This window comes from Vipera ursinii (assembly GCF_947247035.1).
Source record: "Vipera ursinii genome assembly, chromosome: 3".
Classification (NCBI taxonomy): Eukaryota; Metazoa; Chordata; class Lepidosauria; order Squamata; family Viperidae; genus Vipera; species Vipera ursinii.
Genome location: NC_139516.1, coordinates 9,133,950 through 9,159,815, shown reverse-complemented (window position 1 = coordinate 9,159,815; position 25,866 = coordinate 9,133,950). Strand labels below are relative to the sequence as shown.

Genomic DNA, 25,866 nt, shown 5'->3' with positions numbered 1-25,866 from the left:
TGAAGCTAATAACTACCACCTAGGTACATCTCTAGAACTAAGATGTAAACTAAGATCTGCAAGCCACAATGGATGCGTTCACACAATACACTAAGCCAGCATTTCCCAATGGGACTCTTGCTATATGCATTGGGACTCCGTATGCTTTTATAGTATTCCAACATGTCTCGATCTTTCTAAACTGGACACAGCTAAGCTAAGCTAAAATCAACCAGACTACATTATCTGTTATCTGTTGGAATTCAGCCAAAGCATAACTTAATCAAATCTAGGTTTCCCCTCCTAAATCCTTATCTTCTTTCTTTCTGCTCGCCTTCCAGAGAATTTAATAGCACCAGCACCTAGACTTACATACCGCTTCATAGTGCTTTACAGCCCTCTAAGCAGTTTACAGAGTCAGCCTATGGCCCACCGCAGCTATCTGGGTCCTCATTTTACCAACCTCGAAAGGATGGGAGGCTGAGTCAACCTTGAGCTGGTAGGGATCAAACTGTTGGCAGTGAGCAGAGTTTATCTGCAATACTGCATTCAAACCACTGCATCGTGATGGCTCTAGAGAAACAACAAAACTTTTGGGGACTTCAAGATGTCTTCTACTGCAGTGGCCCCCAACCTTTTGGGCACCAGGGACTAGTTCCATGGAGAGAGGTTTTTCCATGGACCACTGTGTGTTGTGTGTGTGTGGTTTTGTGTGTGGATAGACTTTGCTTGATTGCGCAGCTCAGTTGTCTGGCATTCTGCAGCCCAGTGCTGATCCATGGGCCAGGGGGCTGGGGACTTCTACTGTTTTGAAAAATGCTATGCATTCTGAGAAGCAATAATAAAGATAGTCCTGACTTATGACTGTTCAATTAGGGACCGTTTGAACTTCTGATGGACCTCCTCAGGGCTATTTATAATCTAGATTCAAAGTTCCAATGGCCATCCATCCCTCCCCCCTCCCCCTGCATTTATGGCCCACTTGCTGCATCCCACAATCACGTGACCACAACTTACGAAGTTTTCTTGCTTGGAACTGGCCCCTTACTTCTGGTTTCCAGCCCCCCAAAAAACAAAACAAAAAAAACAAACCATTAGGGACAATGGATACCTTTGATGACCCCCCCCCATGTTTATTTAACAGTGCAGCGATTTGCTTAACCACCAGTCCAAAAAAAGGTTGTAAAATCAGATGTGCTTACACACCGATCCACTTAATGACCAGCACGACTTAACACTGTAATTGTCAGCTCAATTATGGACTACCTGTATCTCTAACAAATAGAATATCCCCCAAAATATTTTTTTTTCAAGAGGCAACTGGACTCTTTTTTGGTTTGCCCTTGAAGATGTTTCGCTTCTAATCTAAAAAGAAGCTTCTTCAGTTCAGAGCTGAGGAAACTTCTTGGATGAGAAGCGAAATGTCTTCAAGGAAAAAACACTTGAAGCCTCTTGACGATGCACTTTTGGGACAGCCATGACTTGGATGACAAAGAATCTCCGCAGACATTTAGCTGTGCGCTAACAAATAGAATAATGAAACTTACTGTTTGCTGAGGATTTGCTTTTACTGACATTTTTAGGTTTCCGTTTTCTGGTCTGGATGCTTTCCTTTTTCATGGCCAGAGGTCTTGGCACCTTGACATAAACAAACAAACAAACAAAAAGGCATAAGCCTCCAATACTTTGCGTTTCTGCTTTAGGTGCCTAGAACACATTCTTTTCTGCATGCGGACCTGGAATTTGCAAACAATATATCTAACGTCCTTGTCCTTCACTGCAAACTGTTTTCCTCAATGGCAGTCCTTGGCTAGTAAATGAGTGAGGCACAATCTTTGGAAAACTTCCCAAATGATATATTATCTTCCCTCCCTCCCCCCCCCCGCCCCCCAGTCCTCCTTCTCTCTCTGCAACAACCACACTGCCAATTCCAAGGGTGCTTTTTTTCAGGAGGCAACTGGACTTTCCTGTTTTTCTTTGAAGATGTTTCGCTTCTCATCCCAGAAGCTTCTTTAGCTCTGACTGGAGGGTGGGGAATGGAAGGATTTTTATACTCCTTGCAGACAGCTGGTCATTTGCCTTCTTTTAGAGAGTCACTGAGGCCACTTGGAGGTTTGTCTGTGTCCTCAGGGTCACCTGAGCAGTGCAAATGGGTGTGGAGCCTTCTTGGCTGCAGGGCGTTTTTCTGCCTTGGGTCCCTTCACTGCTGAAGACAGGCGCAGGGGATGAGTCTGTGTCGTCTGCCTTTCAAACTGAAGCGCAAATGGTTCCTGTAGCCTTGCAATGTTTTCTGGAAATCCATTCATACTCCCGCAGCACCATTCGAAGGGCGTTCATCCCCCTGCACTCTACAGTACAGGAGCCATTGGTGCTTCAGTTTGAGATTCAGTTAGCAACAGAAATTCTGGCCCCAATTGTGGTTATAAATCAAGGATCCCCCATCCCCTGCTCAAGCAGGAGACCCTACACCCGGTGGTGGGATTCAGCCGGTTCGCACCGCTTCGGTAGAAGTGGTAGCTAATGTTTTGTTGCCCAGGCCCAGAACGGACTTCCAGAAGCAGCATCCACAGAGAACCGGTTGTTCACATATTTGAATCCCACCACTCTGACTGCACCTTTCCAGATAATTGGCTCTTTGGTCTCTTCTTAAAAACTTCCAGTGGTGGAACACCCACAACCTCCAGAGGCAAAGCCGTTCCACTTATTAATTGTTCTCACTGTCAGGAAATTTCTCCTTAGTTCTCAGTTGGATCTCTTCTGCCTTCTTGTCCTGCCTTCAGGTGCTTTGGAGAATAGCTTGACTCCCTCTTCTTTGTGGCAGCCCCTGAGATACTGGAACGCTGCTATCATGTCACCCCTTAGTTCTTCTTTTCACTAAACTAGACATGCCCAATTCCTGCAACCGTTCTTCATACGTTTTAGCCTCCAGTCCTCTAATCATCTTTGTTGCTCTTCTCTGCACTCTTTCCAGAGCCTCAACATCTTTTTTTACCTTGTGGCGACCAAAATTGAATGCAGTAATCCACGTATGGTCTTAGTAAAGCAGTACATACAGTAGCAGTACTGATGCTTCATATGATCCTGATATTATTATTCCTCTGTTGTTGCAACCTAGGATTGCATTGACCATTTTTGGCAGACGGTGGCTAGTCATGAATTTAAAAGACGCTTGCACCTTGGGAGGAAAGCTATGGCAAACCTAGACAATATATTAAAAAGCAGAGACATCACCTTGCCGACAAATGTCTGTATAGTAATGAAAGCTATGGTTTTCCCAGTAGTAATGTATGGCTGTGAGGGTTGGGAAAGATGGAAGGCAATAGGAGAAAGGAATGGCAGAGGAGGAGATGGTTAGATGGTGTCATTGATGCAATGAATCTGAATCTGGGCAAACTTTGGGAGACAGTGGAAGATAGGAAGGCTTGGCATGCTATGGTCCAGAGGGATGTGAAGAGTTGGACATGGCTTAGCAAACAAAATCCAAGCAACTATTCCTGAGCGATAATGACTGATAATCAATACATCAAAGTGTTAAAAAGGTAATAAATGCAGGAAATTATGCTCTCCTCTTACCCCATGGAGTTTCATGTATAATCCACAGGCGTTGCACACCGGCTCCCCTTCTGCGTTCCGTCTCCAGAGGGTTGTGTTGGTTGTGTGACAGTTAGTGCAGCAAAGACCAGCTCGACGAGTTGAAGACTGCCAAGGAAAAGCAGAAAAATAGTCTTAAGAACAGAAGCACATTTTTGGAAGGAGCGGGGGGGGGGGGAGAGAAGAAAAAAAAATATGATGAGGCATCAATTAGGAGGCAATCAAAATTAAAACCATTTCCCGAAACATGCAAAGCCTTGATCCCACATTAAAGACAACACAACTCATTGGAAGCAATAACAATCTGCTGAGATCATGTCTTTTTGCAGTGTGCATGGGTTGTTTTTTCTCTTTGAGGTTGTGACATACTCTGCTAATATCTCTTTAAATCCTCTTCCCTGAATTTAAGTGGACTTTTGCCAGAGAAATCTTTCACAAAGCACCAGAGGAGAAGCTCTAAGTCAAAAAAGATTTAGCACTGTGTGTTCTCTCTCTCTTTCTCTCATCTCTCTCTAGCTCTCATGTATTTGTGTACATATACACACAAATCTATCTGTCCCTCCCTCCCTCCCTCCCTATATCTACCACCTCTCTCTTTCCTATCTATCTATCTATCTATCTATCTATCTATCTATCTATCTATCTATCTATCTATCCATCCATCCATCCATCCATCCATCCATCCATCCATCCATCCATCCATCTGTGTAATCCAAGCCCACATGCTTTCATGTGTACCAAAACAACAAGAACAAAAACCAGGCTTTTGCAAAATTCAAGAAAAGTTCTAGGTGCTTTCAGAGTTGTTTGAATGAGTGACTCATGAAAGCAGCTGCATTTTTGTTTTGCCTTGTGGTGCTAAATAACCATGCGAGTTAACCAACTTTTTATTCCTACTCCAAGGCAAAGAAATACATACGTGATAAATCAAAGGACAACTTTAAAACATAGCTCATAAGTTTTCCCGAGATCAAAGTTCATTGCATCGGCAAAATTTCTCTGCCTCTTTTGCGCTGAACGTTTTTAGAATTTTGAAAAAGAGAAGGCCCTTAAGCTGTGCAAACAGATTTGCATTAAGTTTTCTCTGCTCTGCTCTGAAGAGTAGGAAACAGTTCCTTAATCATTCAGTTAGTGATTGTTTGACATTACAGAGGACTTATAATCAGTCCTCACACTTATGACTATTGCAGCATCCCTATGGTCATGTGATCAAAATTTGGGTGCTCGGCAACTGGAATGTAAATATGACCCTTAGCTAGGAGAAGCAACTGTGAACATCTAAATGTTTCTACAACATGGCTACAACATCCAACAAGCATCACCCTCGGTCACCCCAACAGGGTCTATGACAAATCACCACAGCCAAGTCACCACAGGACAACAACTCACCACAGGCCAATTCACTGTGGGACAAGAGTTACACCAATACCAAATAAATGGTTGAAAAAGAATTATTAAAGAAAGGATGCCAAAGGAGGGGAAAAATGAAATGCGAATGACAAAAATTGAAATGTTTTTGCATTTTTAATTTTATTTATTTATTTATTATTTATAATCGAAATGTTTTATTTATAATTTTATTAATAAAAATAATTAAATTGAATCGTTAAATTGTCCCGTGGGGGAGTTTTTCCACAGGGAGTTGGTTGTGGCAAATTGTCCTGCAACAAGCTGGCTGTGGTGAGTTGGCTGCAGCAAATTGCCTCATCCCGACCCAAACAAGAGGATACTGGGAATTGTAGTTCAGCAACAGTTGGAAGGCTCCAGTTTCCCTGCTAGCCTGACCTTTCCTTGACATGCTGGCTGTCAAGGGACAATTTTTGGGTGGTGGGGAGGATCTCCACAGCACAAACGTCTCCAAAAGACTGCTTGCAAAGCTACTATCCCCCTTCGACAGGCTGACCCTCGTCTCGCTTCAGCTCTCACTTCAGGTGCTTCAGGAGTACCTCGCAACCTTTGCGAGAGAGAAGGCCTCGGCCTGTGATGGTCATAACCCAGCTGGTTTGGAAATTATGTACGCGCCGAAGAATTCCATATCTGTTTACTTTACTATTAAAAACTTGGGACCACAAATGATAGATGAAGTGAAAGAAGCAGGAACTCAAATGCCCAGCTCGGCAAACTTCATAGCACGGATCAGCATTTAGAGAAAATGGATGACGTGACAAGGCAGAGAAGACAGTTCAACATTCAGATCTCAAAAACAGTTGTGAAAGTAGAAAAGGCAGCCATGGTGGAAGCTGCCTTGAGGCTCTTTCCTGGCCTTGCAAAAGAGTTGTGGTTGGCTTCTTCTAGCCGGACTTCATGCACCTCATCCAATGCACCGAGAGGTCGCCCTTAGCTGATACAGATAGTCCTTGACTTATAACAGTTCATTTTAGTGACCGTTCGAAGTTACACCGGCACCGGGGGAAAAAGGGACTTAGTACCGTTTTTCACCCTTACGACTACTGCGGCATCCCCATGGTCACATGATCAAAATCTGGACGCTTGGCAACCGAGTCACGTTTTTTATGATGGTTACAGTCTCCCCTGGGTCATGTGATTCCCCTTCTGCAACCTTCCGACAAGCAAAGTCAGCGGGGAAGCCAGATTCACTTAACTACCGTGTGACTAACTTTAACAACCAGTTCTCATATTTGATGCAGGCCTGGGCCTCCAATGCCTAGAACAGATTTCCAAAAATGGCACCCTGCACTTCCGGTGGGCTGTTCTAGGCCTGGGAGGACTCCTCCAGGCCTCCGAGGCCTAGACTGGACTTCTGGAAGCCAGCTGGTTCTCCGAATTCAGGTAAATTTAGCTATCAGTTCATGCAAACCGGCTGAATCCCATCACTGGTCACGGCTCACTACCAGGCTATGGCCTCTTGGCCATTGGGCCGCATGAGTAGCTGGGCAGTTGTAAAATGGGGCAGAATTCACTCAAGAGCTGCCTCGTTTAGCAGTAGGATTTGGGGGCTCAATTGTGGCCGTTAAGTCGAGGATTATCGGTGTGTTACAGCACACCGCCCTTCAAGGAAGAAGCCTGCTCTTCTAAGCAGACTTTGAGTAACACATTCCTTTGTTTTGACATTTGGCAACACCAATGAAATGGGGAAAAAAAATTTGTTTGGCTAATGGAAAGCGGGGGGGGGGGGGACCCTCAAATCACTCCAATAGTTTTTCCAGAACAGAGAGTGAATTTCTCCTCCTTCTTAGGTCTCTGTAAAGGGTTGACCTTGCCCGAAGTTGCTGATTTCAGTGCCGTCTGTTTATACAAAACCAGGCTGAGTCCTTAAGCAGAAAGCTAATCACCAACTGTCTAAAACAGCCCAAATGCAGTTGATAAGCCCTCTGCATGGTGAGTTTCCAAGTGTGTTTATTCAAAACACGCCCAGAAGTTTCACCCGCTCTCTAAAGCAAGAGGACTTTACCGGTGATGCCTTGCTCCAGAGGGTTTCCCACCCCCCACCCCCGCCTCCCTTGTAGTTTATTGCAAGAGAAGAAAAAAGGAAAATAAACGCAGAGAACAGAGATCCAAGAAGCGGATCAAAACAATGACATCCTCATCCCAAACAAGAACAGAAACACAGCTCTCATGTTGTAAGGTTTTTCTTGATTCAAATAAAAACACTGCTCGTTTGGCTCTCTTGATGACTGCAGTGGAAGGAGGGACAGGGAGGAAAGAGACCACTGAGACATCTCCCCTTTTAATAGTTTTATCTGCTCAGCGTTTATCTACTAAAGCCCAACTACAGGAGGCACATGTGAGGTTTCATCCATGGGACTGTACAACCCCTCCTCCCTACGTCTACTACAAAACATACTTTCCCCTCTGGTTGCTTTCAGTTATACACACTTCAAAGGCCAAAGAGACATTATCAAGACTCTGGAAAGTTCAGTGTTTTAAATTTCAGTAGGGGGGGGTCTCAAGGACGAGGGGATATTTTTGCAGCCCACGTGGCATGATCTATTCTCCAAACAACTGAAGGTGGGGGAAAAAATGCTACGTTCTTGAATGTTTGGTGAGTAACCCTGGAGGACGTGCAGACACACACACAAACAACACACACACACACACACACACACACACACACACACACACACACACACACTGCTAGAATGAAGCGAGAAGCTTCGAATGGCAAAACATGGACCATTTACAGCTTATCTTGGCCCATGGTTTTTCCAGGCTGAACTGGGAATCAGTGTGGTTTCAGCACATGTGAAGCCTGAGCAGCGGAGGCCGAGAAGCTGGTTTGTTGGTTTTGGTTTGATGGCCCACTTTGCCGAGAAGCTGGTTTGTTGGTTTTGGTTTGATGGCCCACTTTGTATTGGTTTGCAGAGCACAAACAATTATTTGAGGTACAAACGGTGTAAAAATATTCTGGAATTCTCCCTCCTATAACCTTTATTGTCATTTTTTACTGTGAGCACACTGGCAAATGTTACAAATTCTGTTGCCTGCTCTCAAAAGAAAGTATATATCAACTCATACACATACATAACACACATATACACATGCTATATACAATCTGTATCTGTATCTGTATCTCTCTCTCTCTCCATATCTATATTTATTTACCCCTGTACATATATATTCATATATATACATATACATGAATGGGAGATCTGTACACAGGTAGTCCTCGAATTACAACCATTCACTTAGTGACTGTTCAGACTTACAACAGCACTGAAAAGTGACTTATGACCACTTTTCACACTTATGATCGTTGCAGTATCCCCAGGGTCACATGACCAAAATTCAGAGGCTTGGCAATTGGCCTGTATTTATGACAGTTGCAGTGTCCTGGAGGGTCATGTGATCACCTTTTGTGACCTTCTGATAAGCAAAGTCAATGGAGAAGTCAGATTCACTTAACAACCGCAATGATTCATTTAGCAACTGTGGCAATAGGGCAAAACTCACTTAACAACTGTCTTGCTTAGCAATGGAAATTTTGGGCTCCCTGGTGGTCATAATTCAAGGACTACCTGTATTCACAAGGTTTGTGTCAACACCACTGCCCGCACAACGCTTGTGACAACGGTGGCACGAGGGAGGGTGAGCATGTGCACACTGCCCAGCTACTCATGCGGCCCAATGACCAAGAGGCCATAGCCTGGTAGTGGGCCGTGACCAGTGATGGGATTCAGCCAGTTTGCATGAACCGATAGCTAAATTGACCTGAATTCGGAGAACCAGCTGGCTTCCAGAAGTCCAGTCTAGGCCTCGGAGGCCTGGAGGAGTCCTCCCAGGCCTAGAACAGCCCACCGGAAGTGCAGGTTGCCATTTTTGGAAATCTGTTCTAGGCTTCAGAGGCCCAGACCTGCATCAAATATGAGAACTGGTTGTTCAGTTATTTGAATCCCACCACTGAGGCCCATAGGTTGGGGGCCTCTGCTCTATAGGCAAGGGAAGTTGCTAGATGCTTTATATATGACTGGCCAAGATCAGCTTTTCCCTTATTATTTCAAAAACCTCCAAGCATGGAAATCCCATTTCCCCTCTCAGACTGAGGGTGTCAGGACAGCTAAACTCATGTTAGAGATACTATCAGCGAGTGTGGAGGATCCTTGAAACATTCCTAGAAAAGCAACAACTCAGCCTGAGTCAGACTTACCAGTCTTTTCTGTGGCTTGATAAGAGGCCTGTTGATCCCATTCATTTTGTGATAGAGGCCACAGGCATTGCACAGATAATGCCCTGTGCCATCTTTCCTCCATAACGGGGTGGACATGGCCCCACAGTTAACACACTCTCGGCCATCGGGGAATTCCTCCAAGAACTCTGAAATGAGGGGGGGGAAAGAGAATTGTGAGAACTGAACCTCGGGTAGCATCACGTCAACCGTTGAAGAAAGATCGAAATTACTAATACATGCAGTCCTCAACTTACAACAGATCATTTACTGACCGTTCAAAATGACAAGGACACTGAAAATCAACGACCTCTGTTTTTCACACTTACGACCATTGCAGCATCCCCATGGTCACATGATCTATTGTGTAGTGGCTGTTGCTATGCAGGTGCCTGCATACATAACATGATCAACATTCAGACTCTTGGCAACTGACTCATATTTATTTACGAGGGCTGCAGTGATCATGTGATCCCTTTTTGCGATCCCTTCTAACAAGCAAAGTCGATGGGGAAGCCAGTAACTTAAGAACTACAGTGATTCACTGTGACAAGAAAGGCCATAAAATAGGTCAAAATTTACTTAACAAATGTGTCACTTAACAATAGAAATTTTGGGCTCAGTTGTGGTCATAGATTGAGGACTACCTGAACTATTTTTTATTATAAGGCTACAATAACTGAATGTATCTGAATGTGTTTTCTTTTTGTGTCTTTATCTTTCTGAGAAAAAGGGAGGGGTTTGTCCAAGATGCTTCCTCAGGTTACAATTCTATTCTGGATTTCTGTTATCAGACCCCTGCCTTGGTTACAACTCTTCTTTCTGTTCTTCAAGATTATTCCATCAACCCATTACACATCAAGACACACAACCCATAATCTAACACTTGTACTAATGCTTTACTGATCCTATCCATCAGTGGATCACAATATATGTGTCTATCTGATGGACTCAAAAGGAGGATTTCAGCATTTCTGCTTCAGAAGACATGGTAGACCTCAAACTGTCCCTCTAGGACAGTGGTGGCGAACCTATGGCACGCGTGCCAAAGACAGCACGCAGAGCCCTCTCTGTGCACCGTCACCCAGCCCCGCCTCCCCCGTGGCCCCCTCCTCACCAGTAGCCCCCCAAGAGAGAGTCGCACCCGAGCGTGGCCCGCGCGGAGCAGCGCAGCCAAGGACATGGTAGCCGGGCACCGGGGACAAGACTCTGCCCTCATGCCCTGTCGTGCGCAGATGCTGCTGTGGGGCACGGGCAGAAGGTGTGGCTGCCATGGTGCTACTGGGCCGCCTGGGCGATATGCTGCGGTGGGCCATGGAGGTGGTGGGTGGCCTTGTGAGCAGGCAAGGCAGGGGGCGGAGGGCAGGTTTGGGGCATTAGTCTCTAAAAGGTTCACCATCACTGCTCTAGAAAAACAGAGACTTTACCAATGTCGTTAAACAAGAGATGACTAAAGTCACATATACCAAAAGGTTTCAAGCTCTCTAAGAAGCCTTCAAAAATATTTTTAACACACAATTGTTAACTGATCGGGTACTGACAAATCTTTCTCATTTGTAGCCTGCATCTACATAACCCATCGGTTTTCCCTTCCTAGATCCGAATTTAAATCCTACATCAGTGTAGCCCAGTGTTCCACAACTTTGGCAACTTGAAGATTTTGTGAACCTGATGAAGCAAGCCTTTTAATAAAATTTGCTAATCAAAAAAGATGCTACCAGATTCCTCTATTTTTTTTTACTATGATACATGAACAAGACTTTCCTACAGTGTCCGTTGTATGCCAATGCAGTGCATGCTTAACCCCCAGAAATTGTGGGCGCTCCATCCCTGGAAATTTTCAAGAAGAGACTGGACAATCACCTGTCTGAGATGGTATAGGTTCTCCTGCTTGAGCAGGGGGCTGGCCTAGAAGACCTCCAAGGTCCCTTCCAGCTCTATTCTATTCTAATTTCTAAGTTCATGTACAGTCCCTGGGACTTATCATGCGTTTGCTTAGCCCACATTCCATTTATTTATTTATTTATTTATTGAATTTATATAGCTGCCCATCTCAGAATCAGAACCAGAATCAGAATACAACTGGTAGGGACCATCTAGTCGAGCCCCCTGCTGGAGCAGGAGAACCTATACCATCTCAGACAGGTGATTCTTAAAAACCTCCAGGGATGGAGCACCCATGACTTCTGAAGGCAAGCTGTTCCACTGGTTAATTGTCCTCACTGTTAGGAAGTTTCTCCTTCATTCCAGGTTGCTTCTCTCCTTGATTAGTTTCCATCCATAGTTTCTTGTCTTGCCTTCTGATGCTTTGGAAAATAAGTTGACCCCCTTGCTCTTCGTGGCAACCTCTCAAATATTGGAATACTGCTATCATGTCCCCCCTTGTCCTTCTCTTCATTAAACTAAAAGGTAAAGGTAAAGGTTCCCCCGCACACGCGTGCTAGTCGTTTCTGACTCTAGGGGCCGGTGTTCATCTCCGTTTCAAAGCCAAAGAGCCAGAGCTTGTCTGAGGACGTCTCCGTGGTCATGTGGCCGGCATGACTAGATGCCAAAGGCACACGGAACGCTGTTACCTTCCCACCGTAGTGGTCCCTATTTTTCTACTTGCATTTTTACGTGCTTTTAAACTGCTAGGTTGGCAGAAGCTGGGATGAGTAACAGGCACTCACTCTGTTACGCGGCACTCGGGATTTGACCCGCGAAACCGCCGACCATCTGATCGACAAGCTCAGTGTCCTAACCCACTGAGCCACCGTGTCCCTTAATTTAGACTAGCCAAAGCCAAATCCTGCAACCATTCTTCATATATTTTAGTCTCCAGGCGTTTAATCATCAGTTGCTCTTCTTCGTACTTTTCCCGAAGTCTCAGCCAAAGGCTACTCTGGACTCTGAAACTTGTTGATTCAATGTGTTCTATAAATCCAGACAGTAGACTACTTTAATTTGATATCCAGGTTTTAAGTGTGCGAATAGAGCCAGTGAGGAGATTAATATATACCAGCCTAGCTGAGCTCCACTAAGCCAGACTTTCCCTCTTCCAACACCATAAAATCTGTTGTGCTACAACTGCCACCAACCACTGTTTACACCAAAGCTGTACTTTCCATAACTTATTTGGAAGACACCAGTTTTTTTTTTTTAAAAAATTTTCTATAGGGTAAAAAAGGGCAGGAACCTACACTGCTCATAATACAGAGGTAGTCTTTGACTTACAACTATTCATTTACTGATCATTCAAAGTTAACAGCTGAAAAAAAATTGACTTATGGCCATTTTCACTCTTATGGCCATTGCAGTGTCCCCATGGCCACATGATCAAAATTCATACGCTTGGCAACTGACAGGGTCCTGGGTTCTACAGGGTCCTGGGGTTATGTGATCGCCTATTGTAGGGGTAGGAAAACCTCGGCTCTTTTATGACTCGTGGACTTCAACTCCGAGAATTCCTGAGCCGTCCATGCTGTGGGGAAAGGGAGAGTTTTCAAGCTGAGCCATGCTGGCTCAGGAATTCTGGGAGTTGAAGTCCACGAATCATAAAAGAGCCAAGGTTACCTATCCCTGAGGTAATGCTTAACTAATACACTGACATGCCCTAGATCAGGGGTAGGCAATCTTGGCTCTTTTATGACTCGTGGACTTCAACTCCCAGAATTCCTGAGCCGGCCATGCTGTGGGGAAAGGGAGAGTTTTCAAGCTGAGCCATGCTGGCTCAGGAATTCTGGGAGTTGAAGTCCACGAATCATAAAAGAGCCAAGGTTACCTATCCCTGAGGTAATGCTTAACTAATACACTGACATGCCCTAGATCAGGGGTAGGCAATCTTGGCTCTTTTATGACTCGTGGACTTCAACTCCCAGAATTCCTGAGCCGGCCATGCTGTGGGGAAAGGGAGAGGTTTCCAAGCTGAGCCATGCTGGCTCAGGAATTCTAGGAGTTGAAGTCCACGAGCCATAAAAGAGCCCAAGTTGCTTACCCCTGACCTACTGTGACATTCTGACAAGGTTTGAAAGTCAGACTGGTTGACAAGTGTCAAAAATAAGGTCAATGGGATTAGGGGCACAGCCATCAGAACATTAAATAGTAAGTAGCTTTTCAGTGTTCTCTTATAACTTCAAACATCGCCAGGTGTCCATTGTAAGTCAAGGAAGACCTGTATATTCTTTTGTTGTTATTAAAAATCAGTTGAAACCAACAGCTTGAAATCTACTCCTTTCTCCCTTTGCTCAGCGTATACACAGAGCCAGTGCAGAAAATGCGTGGATGAATTCTAAAAAAGAAAGGCCACCATCTTGGTCTTGAGGAAAAACAACCTATATGAAATCCACTCCACACCATGCCTTCTGCAGGCCAGTTCAACAGTTTTATAACACTGGGCAAGGTTTTGCATTTCTAGGACGTTTCTTTAGGGAAGCTGGCAAAACTCCAAAGGAATTATAAAAGAATAAATATGGGAGGTGGTCAAGCCACTTTCGCAATAGTTCTAAGCTTTGGAATGTGGGTGTGGACATGCAAATGAGCCTCTCAAATAAAAAAAAATTAAATTTGGCTGCATGCGAGATTTTTCCTTCACAAAAACCCACAACAACAGGCAAAGCATTGTTCCTTTCCTCTTCCCAAGAGTTTGCATCAATGCAATTTAATGTCACCAATGCATCCAACAGGATTGAGTGTCTGCTGCTTCAGTCTAAATCTAAAGTCCTGCTAAAGCTAGCCTAAAATCACCTAGACTGGCAGTTCTCAAAATATTTTGGTCTCGGGAACCCTCCCCCATTCTTTAAAATGATTAAGAGGTCCAAAGAGCATTAGTTTGCATGGATTATATCTATTGATATTTGGTGATGATGTTACTTTGTTGTGTCATGAAATTTCTGCAAGCAAATAACCAAGCTTAGAGAGCACCAAGGACTCCACAGTTCAACCCGGAGATATACACATTCTCTTCTATTCATATTTACTCAATTAGAAATTAGAACTGAGAAATATTCAAATATGTATTTGATTTTATGGAACCCCTGAAAAGAACCCAGGGTTCCCCCCCCAAATCACATTTTGAGAACCGCTATCCTAAAGGGTTGCAATGTATGGCAGTGAAAGTTGGACCATAAAAAAGGCTGAGCACCAAAAAATTGAGAACTATGGTGCTGGAGAAGACTCCTACGAGTCCCTTGGACTGCAAGGCGATCAAACCGGACAGTCCTAGAGGAGATCAATCCTGACTGCTCTTTAGAAGGCCAGATCCTGAAGCTAAAACTCAAATCCTTTGGCCACCTAATGAGAAGGAAGGAGTCACTGGAGAAGAGCCTAATGCTGGGAAAGTTTGAGGGCAAGAGAAGAAGGGGACGACAGAGAATGAGGTGGCTGGATGGAGTCACTGAAGCAGTAGGCATGAGCCTAAAGGGACTCCAGAAGATGGTAGAGGACAGAAAGGCCTGGAGGAATGTTGTCCATAGGGTCGCGATGGGTCGGACACGACTTCGCAGCTAATAACAAAAAATCCTAAAGTAGTCCAGATGTGAACCACCAATCATGTTTAGCTCTCTTTCTGATCTCTGTCTTTTTAAAAATCCCATTTGCCTGAAGAAGTGTTCTCAACATTCAAATGTGTGGAATGTGGAATGTTTTGTAGCCTTGAAGTGGGTTAATAAAAGATGTTGGATGGAAAAAGCAAACACAGGATTCCATCTTTTGCTCATCCAGGGTCTGTGTCTGGGTAATGTAACCTGCTTGAAGTACAGTGGTACCTTGGTACTCCTCCTTAATTTGTTCCGGGAGGTTCAATGAGTACACCATGAGTACCAAACAATTTTTTCCCATAAGGAGTAATCCAGTGAGGCAGCCGATACTGACAAGTTCTACCTTGTGCATTGAGTACCAGACAAGCAATGAGTACCGGGACAAAATGTTTATGTCAAAATTTATTTGAATACCAAATTTGATGAGTTTCAAAGCAGTTGAGTACCAGGGTACCACTATAAGTTTTAGTTGTTTGGTGATAAGTCCATGCGTGTGATTGCAACAAAGATAATAAGGGTGCTAGAGGATAAACCATATGATGAACAATTGAGGGAACTAGGTATATCTAGTCTAACAAAGAAGAATTGGGGTGATATCATAGCTGTCTTCCAGTACTTGAGGGGCTGTCAAAGAGAAGAAGGGGAGTCCACCTATTCTCCAAAGCACCTCAGGGCAGGAGAAGAATCAATGGATGAAAGCTTATCAAAGAGAGAAGCAACCTAGAACTAAGAGAAATGTCCTGACAGTGAGAACAATTAATCAGTGGATTAATAACTTGCCTCCAGAAATTGTGGGTGCTCCACCACTGGAAGTTTTTAAGAAGAGATTGGACAGCCACTTGTCTGGAATAGTATAGGTCTCCTGCTTGAGCAGAGGGGTTGGACTAGAACAGGGGTGTCAAACTCAATTTCATGGAGGGCCGCATCAGCATTGCGGTTGCCCTCAGGGGGGTGGGTGGGTGTGGCCTGGGTGGGCGTGACCTACTGGGTGGGCGTGGCTAGAGTGCGTATGGCCTACTGGGTGGGCGTGGCCAGCTCTACATCGTTCGCATCAAGGGTGCCTATGGGGGCCTGGGCAGGAGTGGGACAGATCTGAGGGTCTCTGGCAGAAGGAGGGTCTCTGGGCCAGGGCCAAGGCAGTGGGGGCCGTTCCCTCACTGTTTCCAGGATGGCTTCGCGGGCCGCATGAAATCACTTCGCGGGCCGGATCCGGCCCCCGGGCCTTGTGTTTGACGTGTCTGGACTAGAAGATCTCTAAGGTCCCTTCCAACCACATTATTCTAAGTTCTACCAAGAAGGAGATATAACAGTAGAAGAGGGGGAATCGTTATGGAGAAGTACTGTTTGATTAGCTGTTGGACCTTGCTTTAAAAATGCTTCTAAACTGGAACATTTTAGCAAAGACAAACCTGGTAGAAAACAAAAAGAAAAAGAAAGGAAGAACTCTCTATCTTGTTCATCTGAAGAAGGAAGTATTTCGGTCACTGGCAAGGAAAGAGACAAATAGGAGGGACTAGAAATTGAAATGTTTTCTCCCGTTGCACGCAGCAGTTAGGTTCTGGCTTTCGAACACGGAGAAACAAAGGCAAAGTTAATGATTACGAAGTCTCCTTTGCGACTTCAGTTCTTGCACGCCTTAAACTCGACGTTACAGGTACACTGTACACACTCACATGGGTGCAGAAGAAGGGCACAGAGGTAGATGACAAAAGGACCGTCTGAATTCCTTTGTTCCAAAAGTCCCTGCTTGTAATTTGTACAGAATCGGTTATAGGTGGGCTTTTAAAAATTCTCTATCTGATTTGCGGGCAGAGAAAAAGTGGGAACGATTTCTCCAAGCGAAGGAGGACATATCCCACTTGGTTGTTCTCTTGAAATGGTACAGTAATTTATTTATTTATTTATTTATTTATTTATTAATGGGATTTATATCCCGCCCTATCTCCCGAGGGACTCAGGGAGGCTAACAACAACAAAACTTAAAGGTCTCTGTACAGTAAATTAAAAATAAAATTTGAAATAAATTAAAATAAATTAAAGAATAGAGTTAGAATTGTAAATATAATTAAAATCCCTGTCAGTCTAGGTCAGCCAGGTGGAAAAGGAGTGTTTTGAGGCCACGGCGAAAGGCCTGGAGATCTTGGGCCATCCGAAGCTCAGGGGGGAGCTGGTTCCACAGGGCTGGCGCTCCCACAGAGAAGGCTCTTCCCCTGGGGAAGAGTAATAATATTCAGTAGTAATATTACTACTGAAAATGTCCCTGTCAGAAAATTTATTTGGACACCAGAAAGATATTTTTTTAAAAAAAGGATGTTCATCTAGATCAGGAGTAGTAGGCAACCTTGGCTCTTTTATGACTCATGGACTTCAACTCCCAGAATTCCTGAGCCAGCATGACTCAGCTTGGAAACCTCTCCCTTTCCCCTCAGCACGGCTGGCTCAGGAATTCTGGGAGTTGAAGTCCACGAGTCATAAAAGAGCCAAGGTTGCCTACCCCTGGTCTAGGGCATTTCAGTGTATTAGTTAAACATTACCTCAGGGATAGGCAACCTTGGCTCTTTTATGACTCGTGGACTTCAACTCCCAGAATTCCTGAGCCGGCATGGCTCAGCATGGAAACCTCTCCCTTTTCCCTCAGCATGGCTGGCTCAGGAATTCTGGGAGTTGAAGTCCACGAGTCATAAAAGAGCCCAAGGGTTGCCTACCCCTGATCTAGATTAATGGCAGCCACTTGAAGATGTGTGGACTTCAACTCCAAGAATTCTCCAGCCACCCATGAGAAATATTGGTCTATGTCTACGAGCCATCTCTAATTAAATAAGAACAAAAACATCATGCACCATCCAATTTTTTCTCCCCTTGAAAGCAAATTTTGAAAGTCAGTTCTCCAGCATCACATTGAATTCCAAGGTGGTTTTTTTTTGTTTATATGTTTATTTTTAGACAAAGTAATATTCCTGCCTGCCTGAGTCACAGGATGGCTCCAAAACTTATTTGGCCATTTATCTGACAAAGACACAGCTAGTCCTCACTTTAGAACCATTCATTTAATGATCATGTTCCAAAGGCACTGAAAAAGTGACTTATGACCATTTTTCATACTTATGACCGTTGCAGCATCCCCATGGTCACATGATCAAAGTTCAGATGCTTGGCAACTGACTCATATTTGTGATGTTTGCAGTGCCCTGGGGTCATATGATCACCTTTTATGACCTTCTTACAAGCAAAGTCAATGGGGGGGCCAGATTCACTTAATGACCGTGTTCCTAACTGAATAGCTGCAGTGGTTGACTTAACAATTGTGGCAGGAAGTCCTAAAATAGGGCAAAACTCATTTAACAACTGTCTCACTTAGTAACGGAAAGCTGAATTGTGGTCGTCAGTCGAGGTGTATAACGCAACATGTGCCTACGATATTCCTAATACATCATGAATTTGAGCAGCAATTTTCCCATGGGCTGTCTTAACCTCCTAAATTGGAAAATACATTCAAAAGAAAGTGCACTAGTTCAGGGGTCTTCAACCTTGGCAACTTTAAGACTTGTGGAATTCTAGGAGTTGAAGTCCACAAGTCTTAAAGTTGCCAAGGGTGCTGGCTAAGGAATTCTGGGAGTTGAAGTCCACAAGTCTTAAAGTTGCCAAGGTTGCTGGCTAAGGAATTCTGGGAGTTGAAGTCCACAAGTCTTAAAGTTGCCAAGGTTGAGGACCCCTGCTCTTGCTCATGATAAATTGCCCTCTTGAAAGACCAGCTACGTATAAAACCAATTATCTACACCAGACCCAAAGCAAAGGGTAGGATTTTTCCTATGTAAAAATGTGGATGGAAGAACACAACAGAGTGTTCAGTTTCAGAGAGATCCTGGAACATCCTGATCTGAACAGCGCAATCCGAGAAAATCACCACCGAGTATCAAATTACTTGCCACCTAATAGTCGGAAATCTGGGTCACGTTCACCCAAAGCGAGACAAACCTGAGAATATTACTCCAAGTGCTTCAGCAGCCAGTAACATGAGATTATTCACATTACTGAAGCAAGTGTTTATATAGGCTTGCATTTCATGAAATCTTATCCCAAAACTAGACGCAGACAAAGGTGGTCCTCGACATACAGCCATTTGTTTAGTGACCGTTCAAAGTTGCAACAGGCACTGAAAAAAGTGACTTACAATTGGTCCTCATACTTACAGCCATTGTAGCATCCCCCCCGCCAGGGGTAGGGAATCTTAGCTCTTTTATGACTCGTGGACTTCAACTCCCAGAATTCCTAAGCCAGCCACGCTGAGGGGAAAGGGAGACGTTTCCATGCTGAGCCATGCTGGCTCAGGAATTCTGGGAGTTGAAGTCCACGAGTCATAAAAGAGACAAGGTGGCCTACTCCTGCCCTCCACAGTCATGTGATCAGAATCTGGGTGCTTGGCAACTGGAATGTATTTATGACAGTTGCAGCATCCTGAGGTCATGTGATCCCCATTTACGACCTTCTTAGCCAGCTTCTAACCAGCAAAGTCAGCGGAGGGGAAGTCGGATCTGCTGAACAACCATGTGATTCACTTAATGACCGCAGTGATTCACTTAATAATCATGGCAAAAAAAGTGGTGGTCAAATCACCCATGACTCATTTAATGACTGCCTTCCTTGGTCACAAAAATGTTTGGTCCCCATTGCGTTTGAAAATGAAAGATTGCCTACACCGGTAGTTGTCGACCTACAACAGTTCATTTAGTGACTATTCAAAGTTGCAACAGCACCTTAAAAAGCGACCATTTTTCACTGTTGCAGCCTCCCCATAGTCATGTGGTCAAAATTCAACCGCTTGTGCCCACTGACTCATATTTATGATGTTGCAGTATCCCGGGATCATGTGATCTCCTTTTGCGACTTCTGATAAAGCGAAGTCCATAGGGAAAGCCAGATTTACTTCGTAATTGCAGGGATTCACTTAACATGGCATGGGTCCGGATTACCTACGGCAGCACCTGCTGCCGGCATCAACTTCCCTCCGTCCAGTGCGCTCCCACAGAGAGGGCCTCCTCAGGGTGCCTCCGATCAGAGAATGTCGATTGGTGGCCCCCAGGGTGAGAGCGTTCTCTGTGGGCGCCCCGGATTTATGGAACCGCTTGCCGGTTGAGCTCTGGATGGCCCCCGACCTTCGCTCCTTCCGACGCGATCTAAAAACCTATTTATTTGAGCAATCCGGCCTGGTCTGATGGGTTTGGGGTTGGTTTTAACGTAGTTTTTAATTATTGTATTATATTGGGCATAATTAATTTTTTTTTAAACTTTTGTATTTTGTATTTCGATATTTATTGCCCTGTACACCGCCCTGAGTTCTTCGGGAGAACTTTAAATCTCTTTGGGAGAGATTTAAAGTGCAAAGGTGCACTTCAAGCCTTCCAGATGTTTAAAGAAGTTAATTAAAAATCCTGAAGCTAACCTCTGAAAATTGCTATGTTCTCACTCACCTGTGCAAACTCTGGAATGGCCCTTGAGTTAAGGTATACATCTTTGCATTGTACCTTTTACCACTTCTCTTTCCTACATATTGTCAGATCAACTGCTCTTTTTGCTAATCTGTCCCAGTTTTTAATCCTCCAGATATCACAACTACAGTACAGTTCCCAGAAATCGGTCGCTTAGCAACCATTTAAAGTTACAAGGGTCAGCCCATCCCTCTGGTCATGGGGTCACATCATGGACACGTCAGCAACTGACCCTCATTTATGACCATTTGCAATGTCCTAGCATCACATGGCCACAATTTACAGCCTGACCTGGGGGTGACTTCAGGTTGCTGGCATAAAATAATAGCTTCACTTAATGACTGCCACCATTGCTTAACAATCACTGCAAAAAAGGTTATAAAATTCGGCATGATCACGTGATGAGCCACATAACAACTGGCAGAATTTATGACCGTATTTCCAATTCAATTATCGTTCATAAGCTGAAGTGTCTATAACCTTTGACTTACAAAATTCTGGGAAGTCTCCTTAAAGAAACTCACCAACGTTGGGATCAGCTACCTTTCCAATGGTTTCACTGGTAAAAATTCTTTCCCAATTTGGATCGATTTCTCACCTGGCTGCATATTTTCAGAATAATCTGGATTTTAAACAAGCAATTACCCAGGTTCCATAGAATTATAAATACCTATGGTATTTTCACGGATAGCCAGTGGCAAGAGAAGCCAAGCTTCTTCTAAACATCCGCAAAGCTCTCAAAATAAACCAAGCTTCACCTATTGTGTATATTCTTCCCCAGTGATTTGACAAATGGCATCTGAGTTTAAGATCAGAGCACAAAAGATAAAGGATTGTTATGTTGTGGCTTTTTAAGGTTGGAAGCCACGCAGAGGGACTTGTTTGTGAGTTGAGCAGCCATTTAAATTTGCGTAATAAAAATAAATACATACCAATAAAGGAGAGTATTTATTGAAATTAGGGGCCTTTACTGCTCTCTGAGCTTGCTGGTTGTCTTCATTACCCAAACACTGATGATGTTACCTAGTTTGGTGTTTTTTTTTTAATTCCATTTATATCCCGCCCTTCTCCTAAGACTCAGGGAGGCTTACAAGCTTAGCAGTAGCCTTCATTCTATGTATATGCCTGCTTATTAGGGCTTTCACAAACCCCCCAAGCGGCATTATTACAAAGTCAGCTTAATTGCCCCCAACAATCTGGGTCCTCATTTTACCTACCTCGGAAGGATGGAAGGCTGAGTCAACCTTGAGCCTGGTGGGATGCGAACCTGCACTAATTGCAGGCAGCTGGTGTTACTTAAGGAGGCATTAGCCCACTGCTCCACCAAGGTTATGGAATATCTGCAAGACAACCACCAAGCTCAGAGAGCAGCAAAGGCCCCTCGAATAAAGAAAAGTTCACTCTTATTCTGTTACTTTCAACTTCACTTTTAAGAGGTAAGGTAAAGGTAAAGGTTCCCCCGCACATACGTGCTAGTTGTTTCCGACTCTAGGGGCCGGTGCTCATCTCCGTTTCAAAGCCGAAGAACCAGCGCTTGTCTGAGGACATCTCCGTGTTCATGTGGCCGGCATGACTAGACGCCAAAGGCGCACGGAACGCTGTTACCTTCCCACCGGAGTGGTCCCTATTTTTCTACTTGCATTTTTACGTGCTTTCGAACTGCTAGGTTGGCAGAAGCTGGTAGAGTGGCCTATTTTTTCCCTCCTTTTTGATTTCAGCACATCAACCTATTCTTTCCCAAGCCTCTTAATTTCTCGTCTTTTTGCTTCTAAACCCCCGCAATAATTATCTTGTCTGCTACGCAATGGCAGAAACTAATGGCCATTGATTTTTCTGCAGGACACGGAGGGTGTCTTACTAAAATTTAACACACACACACCCTCCAAGCAATACCCCCCTCCCCCTTTCATGCCGTTTGCAAGGGCCGGGTGACACGCAGCCCAGCTTGGTTGTAAAAATAAATGATCGAGATGATGTTATTGTAAGATGATAAAAGGGGAGGACAGGGAAGATGAGGAGACTTCCCTGATTTCAATCAAACCATGTTGCTTGTTGACTGCTGGCGACAGGCAGGCTGGACCAGGCCTGCTGGAATGTCTTGGCTGACGGAGAAAGTCGGCGTATACTGAACTCTGCGTATCAATCACTCCGACAGCTTAGACCTGACAAATGACAGACTCTCTACAGAAGTAAGTTCGTGTGTGTGTGTTTGTGTGTGTGTGTGTGTGTGTGTGTGTGTGTGTGTGTGTGTGTGTAGTGGAGAAGGGCAAGAAGTTACCTTTCCCGTCCATTTTACAGCTTTACCTCACCAAAATCCTGACTTAAAGGCAAGACAAAGACGAAGGGGTCAACTTATTCTCCAAAGCACCAAGAGGGCAGGACAAGAAGCATATGGATGGAAACTAATCAAGGAGAGAAGCAACCTGGAATTAAGGAGAAATTTCCTAACAGTGGGAATAATTAACCAGTGGGACAGCTTGCCTTCAGAAGCTGTGGGCGCTTCACCACTGGAGGTTTTTAAGAAGAGACTGGACAGCCAAAATGGTATAGGATCTCCTGCTAGAGCAGAGGGCTGGACTGGAAGACCTCCGAGGTCCCTTCCAGCTCTATTCTATTCTAGTCATCCTTGTTCTCTACTAGAATAAGCCCTAGGCAATGATTTGGGGTTACAGCTGACCTATTGTCTTTGGTGGGGCCATCAAGGCTATGTTGATTCATCCAGAAAGCTCATTTCCAATTGAGAAGAGAGGTTTTGCTTTCCTTTCCATCAAAATGGATGGAAGTCCCAGGATCAACAGAGGGATTGGATGAACAACCGAAGGACCAGGTTAGTCGATAATCTGTTGGGCCAAGTATATAAAGCAGTGATGACCATGACATGCTTCCAGGTGGCCTGAGAGAGCATTGAGACATCCGAATGTCATTATTACAAGGAAGCTCTCTCAAATATGGCTGACAATTATAACAACTGGAAGCTGTCATTGGTCACCAAAGCTGGAGACACCCTAATGTCCTCATTCCAAGGAATCTCCCCCAAATATGGCTGACAATTATAGCAACTGGAAGCTGTCATTGGTCACCAAAGCTGGAGACACCCTAATGTCCTCATTCCAAGGAATCTCCCCCAAATATGGCTGACAATTATAGCAACTGGAAGCTGTCATTGGTCACCAAAGCTGGAGACACCCTAATGTCCTCATTCCAAGGAATCTCCCCCAAATATGGCTGACAATTATAGCAACTGGAAGCTGTCATTGGTCACCAAAGCTGGCGTCTTTACTCGCTGTGGGCTACAGCCCAACTCTTCACAGCCCTGATGGGAGGAACTAAGACAGAACAGCCTAGAGGAGGCCTGTAGTTCAATTCTGATCAAGGGGAAAGCTGAGAAAATGATCCTTCCATAAAAGTACTGGTGGGCCTAAGCAAGTCATTCGTTCAAATAGTCAATTCCAAAGTGATTTGACCAAGCTGCCGATTTCACAACCAGGTTTCCAATTTTTTTAAAAAAAGCTTTCTTTTGATTCCATAGGCTTATTGACCTTATGAGAGCACTTTTCCCAAATCAGTCCCAAACCTACAGGTAATCCTCAACTTACAAGAATTCATTTAGTGATCGTTCAAAGTTACAATGGCAAATGTCTCATTTAACATTTTTTTTGGGGGGGAGGTAAATTGGGGTCGTAAATCGAGGACTACCCGTATTGATTTTCTGAATCAAAACTTAAAATCACCTGGAAAATGCAGACATGGGACAATAGGCATCTGCCTAGTAAAGGTAAAGGTTCCCCCACACATGCGTGCTAGTAGTTTCTGATTCTAGGGGCCGGTGCTCATCTCCGTTTCAAAGCCGAAGAGCCAGCGCTTGTCCGAGGACATCTCCATGGTCATGTGGCCGGCATGACTAGATGCCAAAGGCTCACGGAACGCTGTTACCTTCCCACTGTAGTGGTCCCTATTTTTCTACTTGCATTTTTACGTGCTTTCGAACTGCTAGGTTGGCAGAAGCTGGGACGGGTAACAGGTGCTCACTCTGTTACGCGGCACTCGGGATTCGACCCGCCAAAGTGCCGACCTTCTGATTGACAAGCTCAGCGTCCTCAATACAATTGACTATTTTCTGTAACACCATTTTTTTGGTGTTGTTGTGGTACAGCAAGGTTAAAGGAAGCAGGAAAAGATGGTAGTAGGTAGTAGGTTGTAAGTCCTCGACTTACAGTTCATTTAGGGCACTGTAAAAAATAACTTATGATTGTTTTTCAGTTATGACCTTTACAGCATCCCCATGATCATGTGATCAAAATTCAGCTACTTGGCAACTGGTTCATATTTATGACCATCGTTTTGTCCCAAGGTCATGTGATCCCCTTTTGCAACCTTCTGACAAGCCAAGTCAATGGGGAAGCTGGATTCACCTAACAACCGTGTTACTAACTTCACAACTGCAGTGATTCACTTTACAACTGAGGCAAGAAAGGTCATAAATGGAGCAAAAACTTACTTACAAGTGTCTCACTTAACAACAGATATTTGGGGCTTAATTGTGGTCATAATCACCTGCACTGATTTTCTGAATCAAAAGTTCAAAACTCCCGGAAAATTGAAATATGGGGCAACATGCATAGTAAGTCATTACAATCGACCGTTTTCTGTGATCCCCTGTTTTTTGTGTTGATGTGGTACAGCAAGGCATAAGGAAAAGGGTGCATAACTCTATCAGGGTTGAGCCTTGCTCTTAATCCAAAAACTGCTGCTGTTGCACATGGAACTTTGTGGCTGTGTTTGTGGAACACAGAAGGCAACCACTTCTGAGTGTCCTGCCAAATAAATCCAAGGTTATACCAAGGATGTGCCCTACAGCAACACCACGGAGGTGGTGGCAACCGAGAAGGAGAGCAGATGGAAGAGAAGCAGGAACTCTGGAAAATGCATCCATCACTGCCACCACGACAGCAGCAACATGTTTTTTGCAAAACAGCTCGGTGCCAAGGAAAACACAAGCCTTGTGCCATTTTTAGAGCTTACTGAAGGATGATTTCTGTTGGAAGGGGTTAAGTGCTGGCCCTGAATACTCCATTTGACCCCGGCTTGCCCCGTAAATTTGCAGACTGAGGAAGGGACAGAAATCCAGGCCATTCTGGTCAATTTCAATTATTGACCCAGTGTAAGGAATGCCAGATTGTTCTAGTGGTTAAGACACCAGGGTAGAAGCCAGGAGACTGCGAGTTGTAGTCCCGCCTTAGGCATGAAAGCCAGCTGGGTCACTTAGGACCAACCACCAGGAGACTGTGACTTCTAGTCCTGCCTTAGGCATGAAAGCCAGCTGGGTGACTTTTGCCAATCCCTCTTTCTCAAACCTACTCACCTCACAGGGTTGTTGTTGTGAGGAAAATAGGAGGAAGGAAGGAGTATTATGTTTGGTCACAGCCTTTTAAGTTATGTGAAAAATAATAAAGGAGAAAGAAAGAAAGAAAGAAAGAAAGAAAGAAAGAAAGAAAGAAAGAAAGAAAGAAAGAAAGAAAGAAAGAAAGAGCTGCTAATTTCTTAATGCTTTCTGTACTTGACCCAATGTCCCTCTGTTGGCCCATCCCTTTGATTGATCCCTTGTTAAAGGTTTGGTGTCCCCCCCATAAATTCCCTATCTATCATGGCCACTGCTGAGAATCTAGAGCAGGGG

At 44.4% G+C, this 25,866-nt stretch overlaps 2 protein-coding genes across 2 annotated transcripts in view; one reads left to right on the top strand and one right to left on the bottom strand.

Annotated features, from left to right (window-relative positions):
* The window catches only part of LOC310637723 (uncharacterized protein), a gene marked incomplete at both ends in the record, with an annotated part of 181,023 nt that overhangs the window by 11,831 nt on the left and 143,326 nt on the right, over positions 1-25,866 (top strand). The window lies entirely within an intron of this gene.
* Positions 1-25,866, bottom strand: part of GATA5 (GATA binding protein 5) — a gene marked incomplete at its 3' end in the record, with an annotated part of 40,476 nt that overhangs the window by 3,300 nt on the left and 11,310 nt on the right. The window contains exons 2-4 of the mRNA XM_083357354.1: positions 9,176-9,342; positions 3,553-3,678; positions 1,527-1,617 (exon numbers count right to left, since the gene is read on the bottom strand). Coding sequence (XP_083213480.1) covers positions 1,527-1,617; positions 3,553-3,678; positions 9,176-9,342 — 384 coding nt within the window. The remainder of the gene's footprint in view (positions 1-1,526; positions 1,618-3,552; positions 3,679-9,175; positions 9,343-25,866) is intronic.